General features: G+C 36.7%; 2 protein-coding genes across 2 annotated transcripts; one reads left to right on the top strand and one right to left on the bottom strand.

The window, feature by feature from the left end:
- Positions 1 to 2,755: 2,755 nt before the first annotated feature.
- On the bottom strand, positions 2,756 to 8,065 carry isg20l2 (interferon stimulated exonuclease gene 20-like 2). The gene is made up of 4 exons (XM_033981179.2): positions 7,836 to 8,065; positions 6,120 to 6,757; positions 4,972 to 5,172; positions 2,756 to 3,532 (listed from the first exon to the last, which is right to left on the bottom strand). The coding sequence occupies exons 2-4, from the start codon at positions 6,738 to 6,740 to the stop codon at positions 3,413 to 3,415; spliced, it is 942 nt and encodes a 313-aa protein (XP_033837070.1). The 5' UTR covers positions 6,741 to 6,757; positions 7,836 to 8,065; the 3' UTR covers positions 2,756 to 3,412.
- A 265-nt stretch (positions 8,066 to 8,330) lies between these two features.
- Positions 8,331 to 14,885, top strand: mettl25b (methyltransferase like 25B). The gene is made up of 9 exons (XM_033981769.2): positions 8,331 to 8,711; positions 9,026 to 9,144; positions 9,439 to 9,655; positions 10,188 to 10,250; positions 10,331 to 10,468; positions 11,279 to 11,587; positions 12,143 to 12,591; positions 13,331 to 13,515; positions 14,074 to 14,885. The coding sequence occupies exons 1-9, from the start codon at positions 8,580 to 8,582 to the stop codon at positions 14,163 to 14,165; spliced, it is 1,704 nt and encodes a 567-aa protein (XP_033837660.1). The 5' UTR covers positions 8,331 to 8,579; the 3' UTR covers positions 14,166 to 14,885.
- Positions 14,886 to 15,003: the final 118 nt, after the last annotated feature.

Genomic DNA, 15,003 nt, shown 5'->3' with positions numbered 1-15,003 from the left:
TCATTCACACATGCAGCTTGACTAGGGAACTTAAGTTACCTACATTTTGCCAGGACAGAGCCAGAACTGATTTCCCTGCATTTTTTGATCTGGCAATTTCATGTGTAGCCTAAATTACCGGGAAAGTTCAGGAAAGGCTTATGTGTGACTAAAACCATAAAACTGCCAGTCCCGCCTCTCAGTTTCCATGGTTACGAGCTTTGTTTTCTGGTTACGTTGCATTCTCAGGAAACTTAAGTGACGCATCAGCCCGTTGCTATGTCAGAGAGCACAGAGCTGAATGTGACACGTGAAGTGTGACCAGAGAAAACCCGGCAATGTTCTGGGACCTGTGTGTGAATAGGGCTTATCACACCATCTTTCCAGACAGTGGTTTTACTTCAACTTACTCACTACTTATTTTTGGAGAAACAGCCACTTCATAAGAGAATGTACCAACACCATTACAAGAACAGCTCAGGACCACAGTCTGCCGTACATATCCATCTCAAAGCCACTAACCGCTACTTTGAAGACAGTGAGGACCTTAGCCAAAGAAAAGAAATGGTTTGAGAGGGGAGTTAAAGAAGCATTTTTTGTTAGGATAGACAACCCATCTTTGACCATCAATGGGGCCTTAGTCATCATTTATCTCCCATTTATAACTCCATCCTCAGACCTGAATCTAAGCAAGGAAAACCATTGTGCCAGTCCGTATGCTACATTAGGGGCCTGAACGATTATGCAAAATATGACTCAGGCACAGTTCAGACTTAGTGTAGCTCATTAGATCTAGCCAACAAACAGAAACTGTAAACAACAGATGTGTTAGTTTCAGTGTAGTTAGCTCCTCCCTTCAGATCGATATAAGGCAGTGTCCACCAGTGATCTGACCAGAACTGAAGAAGCGACTTGATAAAGCGGTGAAATGTTTTCACTCTAAAATGTTTGTCGAGTTGACATAATTTTCTTTTGATAATGTGCCAATGTCACGGAAAGGGTGTAAAATATGTCACCATAGTTTAATATAAAACATTCTACACTATATTTGAAAAATGTTCACTCAGTTCTAAGAAAATCCCAAGCCTCCCTCTGAGAGTCTGGTTATTGTGCTAATAACAAGGTCTTACCAGGAATTAAAGATATTATTTCCCATACGAGGAGCTTATGGGATCAGAAGTGAGAGGATAATCCAGAGTGGGAAAATGACTTGGGCATTATTGGTTTTGAGTGTTGCCCAAACTGCAAACACACACTTGGGAACTGCAGCTATGTTATTAAAACAGAATGAAATGAAAAAGTATGTATTTTTTTAAACAATAGAACATTTACAAAATGATTATTGTCAATCTTTTAAAGCATTTGAACATTCACACCAAATTCAAGCCAGAGGAGGGCCAGAGTAGTTTTCAGACACCATACTTTTTCTTCTACTTAAAGTGCATTTGATTAATATGTTTTTTCTAGTTATTGCCTGGTTTGGTATGATGGCAAAGGTAAATATTCACATATTCACATTCCATCCAAACTTTAAGGACAATTTTCTCTTTTTCTGACAGTTTAAACAGTGATTTTACAAAATAAAGTTATTTATTTGTCAGATCATAACTGTGTGATTTAGACAACTTTTGACCCTTGTTAACATTATGGTTGCTAGGTAACACTATGTATGTCATATCTGCCTTCACAAAATCACATCTAACCTTCACAAAAATGATAAAACTAGAAGAGACTACGTAAGATTTTTGTAAAATCTTAAATATTATAATAATAATCGAAATTGTTATATGCGCTTTAAATATTTAAATATTTACTTCAGTAATAGTTTTGGTTACTCCACAGATTTTAAATGACCAAACTGTATCCCCAGATACGAGGTAAACATGTTCAAGTCAAATATAACTCTTACTGATAACAATTCTAATGTCGATTTATTCTTGATTACAAAATATTGGACATAATGGCCAAGTTGTTTGTGTTATAATTTGGTGCTTTGGTTGCCAGTTCCAATGCTAAAATCCAGTTGGTTTAAACTTTAAAATGCCTCTCTCGGGTCTGAATTGTCACTACCTAAACCTCAGCCAGTCATTATTCAGTGCTAGTGCAGCCTCTGCAGCTCAGAGAGTGAATTCTGGAGGTTCTGAGCTTCCACATGAGACACGGCCTGTCGATATAAAATGAGAAAAGCTTGTACACTACAGCCTTGTTTCCACAGGGCTGGTATAGGGCATAAAGCAATCCATACTGCCCCCTTTTAGGGGTCCAAAGCGGACCCCTGGAGGTACTATGTTCCAATGGTTTTTCATGTATTTTTCGTCTTTATTTCCATGATTATCTGCATTGTAGATTCTCACTGAAATCATCACAACTATGAATGGATGCATATGGAAATAAACACAAAATAAACTTAGAATAACTCAAAACTTGTTTTTGATTAAAACAATAAAAAATAGCGACCCTTTGCTTTGAGCCTTCCTTTGTACTCTATGCACTGGAAGCCCAGGTTCAGCTGTGGTTTTAGTACCTGTGGAGAGCAGGATACAGTTCTGTCAAATATTTTGAAGTGTGTTGCATGTCTTGTGAAGACATGATTTCAATTTTTCTCATTTAATTATTATTATTTTTTTCTTTAATATTTAATTTAATCATTTCTCCATCTAATCACATTAACTTCAAATCAGACACATACAGATTACAGTTACTCTTACTTGAGTAATTTTTTTGACCACTACTTTGTACTTCTATTAAAGTAATATTAAATTACAATACTCTTTGCCCACCCCTGACTACAGTAGAATAAACAATCTTTGGTTGCTACAGAAGACATAATGTGCTTGTGTCTGCTCTATAGTTATAATCTATGACACCCGTGGATCATTATGTTAGAATTTACACATTTTAAATTGCAGTATTCATCTAAAACGACTTAATAAAAGAAACAAATCCAATGACTTCTGCGTTAGAAAACCCAATGGGAGCTGCCGTCGCAGTAAAGGTCATCACAACAAAGAGCCATGAAGTTATCTGCACCTCCTAAGAATAGCTGCAGAGCACTTTAGTGAATAGTGTTTGTTTTTATTTGTACCAAAATGACTACACAATGCAGATTAAGAAAATAAAATTAGAGAACGAAGTAAGTATGCTGGTGGTGGTGAAAAGGTAGATTGGCAAAAGGGCATCTTGAAAATAAACAATTAAAAATTGGTCATGCACGAATCACCCCAAAAACAACTTTGAGAGGGTAAATAGTTGTTTTAAAAGTTGCTTAAAATATCACAAGACAAGTATCATACTTGTTGTATCTTGTGACTGCAGCATAGTTTGAGATTTACCTGAGAACAAACCTCTACCTCAACAGTCCAACAATATAACCCAAGTATAAGTCACATTTTTTTGCATCTACAAGTCAAGAACCATAATCATCATGGTTCATTTATTTTCCATTGAACAGAGCTGTGGAGGCCATCTTCCGCTCCCACTCCACTTCAATCACTTTGTAAAGCTCCATCGTGGCCTTGGCATCCTCCACAGACGAATGACCTTTCCTCCCAGTCTGAAGACACAAGAAAACACATCTGAACCAGGGGCAACATATAGGTTTGAATATTGGTATTTGCACATGCTGGAGTCGCTATGTTCTTCATATTTTTTTGATGGCGTCATCCCAGTTTGCCAGTGCATCAGATATGTCTTTTTGAACAGACAAGTGAGTAAAAATGGAAACAGAAAAGGCAAATTCAGCAAAAAATATGGCTGTGTGTTTTTTAAATATGCAAATTATTTTACATCCTAAATAAATATATTTAATTATTTTTTACAAAAGTAAAAAGTTAATCTGTGATCTTTATTTCAATTTGAGATTAATGTGTAGGCTTTGCTATGGATTTTAAAAGTTAAATATCAGTTACTGATATATCAGCGATTACTGGTGGTCACAGTAGTAAACCAAATATCCATATCCGCACAAAAAAATAAAAATAAATAAATCATACACATCCATATCAGACCATAACTTATTTTAATCAAACTATAACTTTGACTTTATTAAAGAAGACATTTGTTTTTTCTGATATTTAGTATTAAACTATTTCCCACATAGATCAATGAATAATTAGAAAGTAAGTACAGTGGGTGGAGAGAGGGGGTAGGTGAAAACAGGCTTACTGAAATATGTATGAATCCATCAAAATAACATTGTTATAACATGGTTAAATGCTCATTAAAAAAAAAAAAAAAGATTTTACATAACATATCCCCTTTAAACAAAGTACAGTCAACAGGTCAAAATGATTTCCAATACGTATATAAAAAAAGTAAGCATGAATAACTGAATTTAAAGTGAATATGGCAGGTTTCCATGTTTTTCTGCTTATTACTTGGTTTGGTGGGATAGCATCTGTGATAAATATTCACCAAAGCTTTGCATCTGTTAAGTGGCCGTTTGTGGGGAAAAAAAAAGTTAAAGAAGAAAAGTACAAAAATACAGGGAGTATCGCTGAGTTCTAAAATGAAATTGCTCTACCTATGTTATCAACACAGAACCTTCCATTCAAAATTCAGACGATTCACATGCACAGAAGGCATTTTCCTGATAGATGAAACATTGATTTAACAAAATAAAGGTGTGGTTATTTTTGCATTAGTCTAACAATTACTCCTGTGCAAAGACAATGTGCTATGTTTTAGCCCTTGTTTAAATTATGGTTGCTAGGTAACTAAACAGGAATTACCTCTACGTATATGATATCTGCTGCTCATGTCCAACCAGGAAGTCAAATTATTAAGTAATTAACTTCACCAAAATGTAAAAAACTAGGCTTGAATTCTTTTCGTAAAACCTTAAATATAATTCAGTTAACTATGTTTCAATGAAATTAGGACTCTAACCTGTGATATTGACTATTATTATTATTGTGTAAAGCACTTTGGTCGACTGTGTTGGTTTTAAAGAGCTCTATAAATAAAGTTGGATTTGGAAGAGAGTGGTGATACCTGGATGTCCTGGTTGAAGATAGCCTTCGTGAGCCTCTTGAGTGAAGCTGGCTGATGCTCGGGGAATCCAGCCTTAGCATTGAGCAGAGGGATCCGGGACGTGTCTCTGATCAGAGCTTTTGGGTGGTTGTAGTTTAGCACTCTGAGGTCGTTGTGAATGGCATGTCCAATCAGCACCTTCCCCACGAGCAGCTTCAGGATCTGACAGTGACAAAATATAAGCTCTCAGAACCACTGCCAGCCTGACTATTATTCTTTGGGTCCGAAGTAGATCTTATGGATTTGCAAAAAAAAAAAGGTTCATTTTGTAATGTGAGTTGACAAAAATGAGAACCTCCTCTTAACATTTTTCAACTATATTCAAATGACACAGTTTTTGCAAAGCTTTAAAAAATAGGTAAGCAGTTTATTTAGTACTTGCCTAGTAGGTTTTATATAGCCCAATAAAGGGTGTTCATGATTAATTTGTTCATTTGTTGGAATCATCCTTAAAGGCTTAAAAAAGTTTAAAAAAAAACAACAACAACGACAAAACAAACAATGAATATATGTAATGTGCATATTGGAGATATCAGTTGGCCGATATATGGCCAATATTTGCACTTTTTAGTGTATCGGCTATTGGCCTTTTTGGCGTGATTTGTACACTTTTGTACACAAGAGAAAACACAAAACGTAACTTGATTTGTGGTAAAAAGGTCTCATTTGGGGAAAATAAGCAAAATCTGTTTCACATATTGGCCCAAAAATATCCGCAGAGCTTATTGTACATTGGTTTCTCTGGATTCCAAATCGGGGCATGAAAAAAACAAAAACATCAGTCAATCTCTATTGGATATAAGAAAATATATGAATATACCATTTGCAAAAACCCCCATTAGCAATTTGCTCTTTGTCTACTAGTGTTCTGAAGAGCCAAATTGATTGAAGTGCAATAAAAATACTTCTCTCCTTTAGCCAATTTATATTATTGTCATTAATATGATGGTAATAAAAATGACAGATTTTCCAAACTAATATATCCGTTTTTAACTCTTTGTAGTAACATCTGAGAACCTACACAATAAATACAGTAAATTGTATTACACATGACATCAAGCTGAAGCTAAACAGTATAAGTTGGCATACACAACTTTTTTTCTTCTCACCTCTTTCCTGGCCTGGTCGTATGGCATAGCCCCGTATAGATCACTCTTCCTGATGCCGCTCCATCGTGTGCGGTAGTCTGTTATGGGCAGCAGCGGCCGGATAAATTTATCGTACACCACGTCTCCATCATACGAGACAATACTGCACCGTGCGAGCTGGCTTATGTGGCCTTTGGGACCTGCGCCCACCATCTCACAGTCTATGGCCAAGCACTTAGACGGCGTGGTGGTGAGGTGAACCATCCTTTGTCCGCTACGTTGTTTAGATGAACTAGCAGCAGCAATGGAGACGTCCCTTTTAGAATCCAGAGTTCTCACACCAGAAGAAGAGGTGGGCTGGTTGTGCACTGAGGTGGTTGGCTTACAGTGCTGCTGCGAAGTGGAGCTAGTAATAACCTGAGCAACCCGCACAGGAGCAGAGGTGTGGGAAGAGGACTGATCCGAACTGACTCCTGAATGAATCGTAACTTTGATAGAAGTGTCATGAGACTCTGTAAAATCAGTTTCATTGCAATGTGGTGTGTTAGTATTGTATGTATTATTTGGCACGTTCCCTGGTCTCTTCTTTTTCCATTTCCTCTTCCACTGCATCTTGTCCAGAGGTGGGTTGTTATCTGACATGGCTTAGCTGTTTGTAACTGTAAAACAAAAATACATAACTAAAATAATGTCAAATGTTACTTTTGGTAGCCACACCCCATACATAGTAGTGTTGTCACAATACTAAAATTTCAAACTCGATTTTGATACCAAGGAATCAAGTCAGTACTCTGAAAAGACTCTGTATTTACACAATAGGATAATAGGATGTCACTATCAACATTAAATAATAATAGTTTATTTTATATTACCATGACTTCTTATATGTGTAATCCCTCAGTCATCGAGGTGTATGTGTATCAGAACTAGTATAAGATCTAGTTCTTATACAGAACTATTCAGGAAAGGTTCATTTCTGTACTGTTGTTGATGTGACTTTCAAATGTCTTTCAATCTAGTTTGAATACTAGTTACTAGATATTATCTGATTGTTCGATAATTTTCACAATAGACAATAGACAATATCATGATGTCACACTCCCAGATTGTTCCTGTTCCATTGTACTCATGAAATATCTTATGAAATGTCCAAAAAGTAAATACAAATGTTGAACCTGATCATTTCTATCATTGGCTACACGGCTAGACCCAAGATCTCACTGTATTACAACAAAAAACAGCATTTAACAATTTAACAAAATCCTATCAGTGAAAAATATGATTGGCCAAAATAATGTTGTGATGTCATCTGAAACTACATCTGAGGACTACAGTGTAAAACCATGTAATATCCCAAAACTTCAAACTCTGACTGCAATGTTATTATGTTATTACAGATGGCATACACCTAGACAACTGAGGGATTACACAAACCGCATGGTAATATAAAAGAAAGTACTGCTATTTAATGTTGAAAATGACAATCGACTGTCTAAATAAAGAGTGTTTTCATTGTCATGGTGGTATCGGAATGTATATACACAGTCTATGGTTGTTCACACCTAATTGTACCATAACATGAAGAGTGACCTGTGCATTTGTTTGTGGTGGCATAGCAAACTCTTCAGTACCAGAAAAGTGTCAATATAATTAAAGATCAAAACAATCAGACAGATAAACAAGGTGGACAGTGATAATTAAAGCATATTCCATTGCTTTAAGAATGGCATTACTCACGTCTTTGTTGGATCGCAGCGTTGATAAGGACCACACAACAAAACAAGCTTTAAAAATTGAATTCCTAACGTTGTATTCTTCCAATCATCTAGGACCACACTACAGTATATCATTCTAAATTCAGATATAACGCATTATTTATCTTGGGTGGAGTAACTTTCCTATTTTTACTGAACCGAAAGTTAAACAAACCTTTTGCTACTCGTGAGTGCTGCAGCACATGTAAAAGTGCCAGGTCAAAACAGCTTCTGATTGGTTCCAGGTTATGATGCGTTCAAGATCCATTATTTATTCGTGTGAATTGAATGAACGTTATAATAATATAGTAATTTTATCTAATGTACATCAGAAAATAAATCTATGATAACAAATACGAATAAAATTACGATATTATTTACTTTACAAGATAATCACCAGCTTATCTTTTATTCGTATAATTTTAGTGGATAATACTCAAATTACGCTCAGGCTGCAAAGACATACCGCTCGGTAAACAAACGAACTGTACTTGAATGCAACCACCCATGAGCTAGCACACTAGCTGTTGTTAGCACTTGTTTTTTGTTAACGTGTCGTGTTTTATTATCTTGTGGCTATTATGTGAGCGTTAGTCTCGATTGAATTAATTTAAGTTATAGGTTTAAGAAATGCTACAACAATTGACCCGATTTACAGTTTAAACTGTCTAAATAAAGAACGAAGCTAAGTTTGTGTTAGCATTAGCTTGGTGTCAATACGAAACCTATGCAATTTCCTCCAAGACAAGATGAGGACATGTTTACACCAAGTCTTTCTCCAGAACAACAAAGAGTGTTGGCGACAAACCTCACCTCTTTCCTCTCACTGTACAGGCACCTGTCCGACTCCTACATCATCGTATGTACCGTTACAAAAACAGATGTTTGATTAAATTCAAATACTGATTTCTTTGGCAACTGTGAGTTCTCATTACCATAGACATTAAACTATATATATGGTAATTACAGTGTAATGGGTTTGTGTGGGGATAATCATTTTTGCGTAGTTTAAAGATAGTGTATTTTGTCATGTATTGCACACATGTGATTAAAGAACATCACTCAGATGGCTAATCACCAGTGGAACCTAATGTATACAATTATTAACCTTATTTATCCTTTATTTGAGACAATCACGATGCATTCTTACGGTATGACATTTTTACCCCACAGGAGTTTTATACAGAGGACCTGTGGCAGACATTACCCAGCAGCTGGCAGTCTGCACTTAAAGACCTGTCATTTCCAGAGATAGCAGATCTGTTACTAGACTCTACCTGCAAAGACAGAAGGTAAGATGATAGTATGATCTTAAGTGAACCAATAATGTATGTCTAGCATTTAAAAAATGTAATACCAACATCTACAGGGGGGGATAATTTTGTGATGATAATCCAAAGTCTCATTTGATTGTGAAGTATCTGGCAATTCATGCAATATAGTGTACTCCTAGTCCTAAGGGTTCTACGATTTTGATACTAAGAAACAGATAAAGTTTTTGAATATGGCAAACTCAACACTTATGACAAATATTAATGACTTTGTACTTTGTAACTTACTTATAGAATAACTGCTCTTTACTCCAGATACCCTTCAGTCTGGCCTCTGTCTCTGCTGGCATTCAGGGCCACAGCTCATGCCTTGGCCTTTCCCAGGGAGGACAGCCACAACCGAGACCCTTCCTTTGGGACGGTGAAGCCAGAGGAGTTCCAGGAAAACCAGAGTCAGAGCTCACTGCTGGGGCATATATTCAGGAAACACGTCAAACCAAAGAAACAGCATGAAATACGCAAGCTGGGCACGGTAGAGTTTGATTGTTTTCTTAAAGCTTATATCAAGCTATTTTCTGATCTATGTTATAATGTCGTTTGCTCATCCAAAACATAGTATCCATAGTTTTACTTTGTTCCATTAACAATTGTCTTCAGAAAACACTGTTCCATCTTGTAATGTCATGTGGTAATACAGAAAGTGCTCTGCTGTGTTTTTAAATTCCATACACCTTCACTAAACTCATTTGGATAAATTTAGCCCTGGAATTGTCTATCTCTACTAAACAAAAGGTAAAAAGTGGCTGTTAACTTGAAAACTACAGCTCCATGATATCACAAGGTGGAACACAGCATTTTGAGCTTTAGAGATGTAGGGAGACTAATAATAAAGGATTACTCAGACATAACGGAATGAAACATAACATTTTTTAACATTTTGATGAGGTAACAACATTCTAACATGGCTTTAAGCTTAAAAGAGTACATTTTGGATAATATGGACCCTTAAATGGGCAGAAACCAAGACTGTTTTTGCATAACATTTTTATTATATGTTTATCCAGCTGGTGAAGAGAATTTGTGAGGAGACTGGCTGCAACCGAGTGGTGGATGTCGGTTCTGGACAAGTAAAGATCTTATAAATATATCCAAGTCACAATTACAATTGAACATTATAACAAACTAACCATTCTCTGCCCCCAAACAGGGTCATCTCACTCGCTTCCTGTCCTATGGCCTTGGTCTGTCAGTGACAGCAATCGAAGCTGATCAACACTTGGTTTCCATGGCAACCGTATTTGACAGACAGTTGTTGTGGGCCTTGGATAAAGAAAAGCAGAAAAGGGTTTGTGTAAAAACGATGGTTGTCAAAAAAAACAACTCAGATTTGCCTTAAATTGAAACTAGGTACTCATTTGATCAGCTATTGATACTTTTTTTTTTACTTTTTCAGAAGTAGTATGATAACCACATAGTGAAATTTAAGAAACTGTCTTTTGTTGGTAAAGAATAGTGCATCGATTTGGCTTATACCTGTTAAAAATGTGTTTGTTTGTTTTTACTGTGGTATAAAGCTGTGTATATAGTATCAAGCTTTAACCATAACTTAGACTTAGACAAACTTTACTGATCGACAAGGGAAATTGCTTGGACACAGTCGCTCACATTGGACTATAATATAATAACAAACAGCAAACGTAAAGGGTACTTGACTTGTGTTACATAAGGCTCAATTATACAAAATTAGGCACACAATTTGTATATGTACAAGTTGAATTAAAGATATAGTAAATACACAGCATATCTAGGCTATATACGAGAGGTTGTGTAAGGAGAATAGAGTTATCTATTACATAAGGGTTAGTTCTCATGTTATGAAATTTGTCCATGGTATTGAAATTGAGTTTGACATTTTTTATTGGGACTGTGAACCATAACAAATACTAAATGTGAAATAATAATTGGGGACTAGTGATTAGAGGTTTTAATTGTACGAGGTAAACATTGTATGATACATAAATGAGATGTGAGGAAAACTGATTCTGTTTGTTTAAATGTTGACTTGAATTTTATAACTACTGTGTTAAAAAAGTGCATCATATATGACATCAGTACTAGCCATCCACTAATCTTGCATTTATTTGAAAATTTCCAGAGCTGCACCTTTCCAATCCCAGACTCCTCTCCCTGTCATGTGGCCGGCTGGGTCGATCCAAAAGCCTCTTGGAAAGACTTCCTCAAACAACTGCAGTCATCACCCTGTGCTAGTCAAAGTCCCCCTACCTTCGGCCCAAGTAAAAAGAAGTTAAAGGCCTCCAAGCATGAAATGACATTACAAGACAAAGAATTGAACCCACAAAACACAGAGATGACGCAAGAACGTTTGACTAAGAATGAGCTGTCATCTTTCAACTGCTGTCAACAAACCCAAAACGTCTATGAGAAATCCGTGGATGATGACCAGGTCCGTAATTCCGTAATTTCTGCGCATAGTACAGGTTTTCATGTTTTTCTAATTATTGCTTGGTTTGGTGGGATAGTAAATGTCGTAAATATCTATCATAGTTTTACATCAGTCAAGTTCTGGGGAAAAAAAATAAAAAATTGAGAAGAAAAGTACAAAAATACAGTGAGTAGTGGTGAGTTCTGAAGTGGAATATCTCTACTTGCATCATCAGCAATGAAAATTCCATCCAAAATACAGGGATAATTTATACCCAATGAACTGGTCAAAAATGTCTCAATTGTGTGCTGCCTCTAGTGGTCTGTGCAATTTCAAGTAGTATGTGACATCACACAGGACTGTCCTCAATACAGCGAGGTGTTTGTGATTACGAATACCTGGCTGCTCAGTTTAGCAGCTGAATTTGAAATGCGGTTGTGGGTTTAGGTGTTTAGTCCCACTTTGATTTCACTATTGGTCACAGTGTCTATAATCATGAATAATTCTTAAATCATGCTATTTTCTTTCTCACAATAATAACACTAAATTTCAATATGGTGACTTTCCTACAACCAGGAGAGCTTCTCAGATTTCGTCCTCACAGGGCTTCACGCATGCGGGGACCTGAGCGCCACCCTTCTCCGCCATTTTGTCAAGTGTCCCTACGTACGTGGCATCACGTCGGTGGCATGCTGTTACATGAAAATCACCACCAAGGAGAACCCAACTCCTCCGGGACTAGTTCAGTGCCCCACTTCCCTCACCCAAGATGGCCCTTCTGAGTTTGGGTACCCCATGAGCGGCTGGGTAGAGGGTCTTCCTGGGCACCAGCTTTCGTACAAGGCACGGGAGGGGTCGTGTCATGCCATAGAGGATTACATAAGAAGGTTGAGAGAGGGGAGCGAGCTATTGAGGACGCACTGTTACAGAGCTATGTTGGAGAGCTTCATAGGAGACGTGAGGCCGGACCTGAGGAGAGCCGGGATTCAGACCATCAAGAAGGCTCATCTGTTACACTTTACTGAGTGAGTGGAGATGGTTATGTGTTTGGTTTGAAGAAATGTATATCGACCTACCCTTCTGTAGAAACTTTCAAACTAAGCATAAAACTGGACAATTACAGTTTGTAAGTGCTATGTAATAATAAATGAAATGGAGGCAGGTTTGATCAAAACTAAATCACAAAGATATTTAAATCAACTGTATGTAGCCTGAGCTTCATTATAATCACAACTGAATCTGGGTCGCCAGTGCCTTAATTTGCAAATAAAGGACACATACATTTTAGTCATTCTCGATATATGGACAGTATACACTTTAACTGCAGAGGCTGCACTAGCACTGATGAATGATTGGCTGCAGGTGCTGGGGCTTAGAACAACTGGATTTCAGCAGTGAAACTGGTAACTCAAATGAGGGGCTCATGTGATGCTTATTGTACTTTCTGATTGGATAATCATTTTGAGAATGAAAACACCAAATCATAACATAAACAACATGGCCCTCATGTTCAATGGTTTTGTTGTTGAAAAACTGCATCAGCATTACAGTTGTAATCTGTAAACGATATAATCGGATTTGAACACGTCTACCTCATATCTGGGGACACAGTTACGTCATGGAGTTTAAAATGTAAATCTTACATACAGTTCCTTTCATTTTCTCCACCCTGAGTACCGGTAGATGGAGTAAGTTAGAACTTACAAAGTTTTGCAGTTGACATTTGCTCCAGCCTATAAAACTTCTACATTTTTGTGGTTTCAGGTACGCTCGTCTGGGGCTGGCCCGGGTGGGTTTGCCCCCTGACCTCCCCCTGGACTCGCGTCGGGTGGAGGCCATGCTGGAGCAACAGGGCAGGGTGGTGGTCTTCTTCAGCCTCGCTCTGCTGCTGGCTCCTGTGGTGGAGAGTCTGGTGCTGCTCGACCGGATCATCTACCTACAAGAAAATGGTGAGCAAAAGAGATGTCAAGATTAAAAGGTTAACTGAAACTTAACTCTAACTGTTTATGTCACATTAACTTTACTTTATCATAAACCAGCTCACATTATAGAGGAATAGTAACGTCTTAGGCAAAGCAAATTAGGGTCACGAAGTAAATAATCATCAGTCGTGATTTTGAAATCATGATCACAATAATTGTAACTCTAAAATTTGATATTGTGACATCCCTAATTAGACTCCCTAAAGCAATATGTATTTGAAAAAAAGTGTATTTGCAATATATGTTTAAAAGTAAAATTCTGTTCATAATTCACATTGTATCTCCAGGAACTTCAAAAGTATAGTCATTGGTCACAGGGAGTAAATCACAAAGGTCATAAATATTTTGCTAATTTTATGGGTTTTGAAGTCCTAATAATGCAGGAAACTCTTCATTGTTCAGTCTTTAATATTAAAATAAATATTCTGGTATTCTACTGTTAATACTCTTTGGTATATATCTTATGTAGAATCGCAGTATATTATTGCATACCTGATGGAGATTCTTGTATCTTCTCTGTTCCAGGTGTGGGCAGTCAGCTGGTTCCTCTCTTCAACCCAAACTTCTCTCCAAGAAACTTTGTCCTGGTTTCACTGAAGCCTCAGAGAAAATTTTAGCACAATTTGACAACATTTTGCCTTTGCACTATTTGTATAGTATTTTTGTGTGTTTGAAGTTTCAGGCATATCATGTTCCTATTTATTTGGCAATGAAGACTTGCCATGTTTAATAGACATTTACAATTAGTCTACAATTATGTTTTAACCCAAACTGAAAATCTTGAAGGAACCATATGCTACCAGTGAAAAGTTTGGACACACCTTCTTATTCAGTGTTGTTTTTCTTTGCTACTTTCTGTATTTTAGATACATATGGAACTAAATATATTAATTAAGATTTTTGTAATTATGGAGCAAAGAAACCGAAAAAAAAAAAAATCAACATAATATTATTTATATTAAAATTCCCCAAAGTAGCCACCCTTTGCTTTGTTGACAGCACTGTAAACCCTTGGCCTCCTCTCAATGAGCTTCATCATGTCTCCTGAAATGGTTGTCAGCTCAAGGTGTGCCATGTCAGGGTCAGGGAATGCCAAGTGTCCAAAGCAGCGATCAAAGCAAAGGGTGGTTATTTAAAAAAAAAAAAAGAAAGAAAAATCTGAAACAAGTTTTGAGTCACGTTGAGTTTACTTTTTGTGTCCATTCATAGTTTTGATGACTGCAGTGAGAATCTATAATGTAGTATAGTCATGGAAATAAAGAACAAATATAAATTAAAAAGTGTGTCCAAACTTTTGACTGGTAGCGTATGGTTCCTTCAAGATTTTCGGTTTGGGTTAAAACATAATTGTATTTTAAATTTCATCAACATGACTTAACTGTGTCTCCAGGTACAAGTTCAAATCAAATATTGCTTTAACTGATAATTGTTTTTTCTTAATTACAAAAACATTGG

This window comes from Periophthalmus magnuspinnatus, chromosome 16 (genome assembly GCF_009829125.3).
Source record: "Periophthalmus magnuspinnatus isolate fPerMag1 chromosome 16, fPerMag1.2.pri, whole genome shotgun sequence".
Classification (NCBI taxonomy): domain Eukaryota; kingdom Metazoa; phylum Chordata; class Actinopteri; order Gobiiformes; family Gobiidae; genus Periophthalmus; species Periophthalmus magnuspinnatus.
This window is presented reverse-complemented; position numbering and strand designations above follow the sequence as displayed.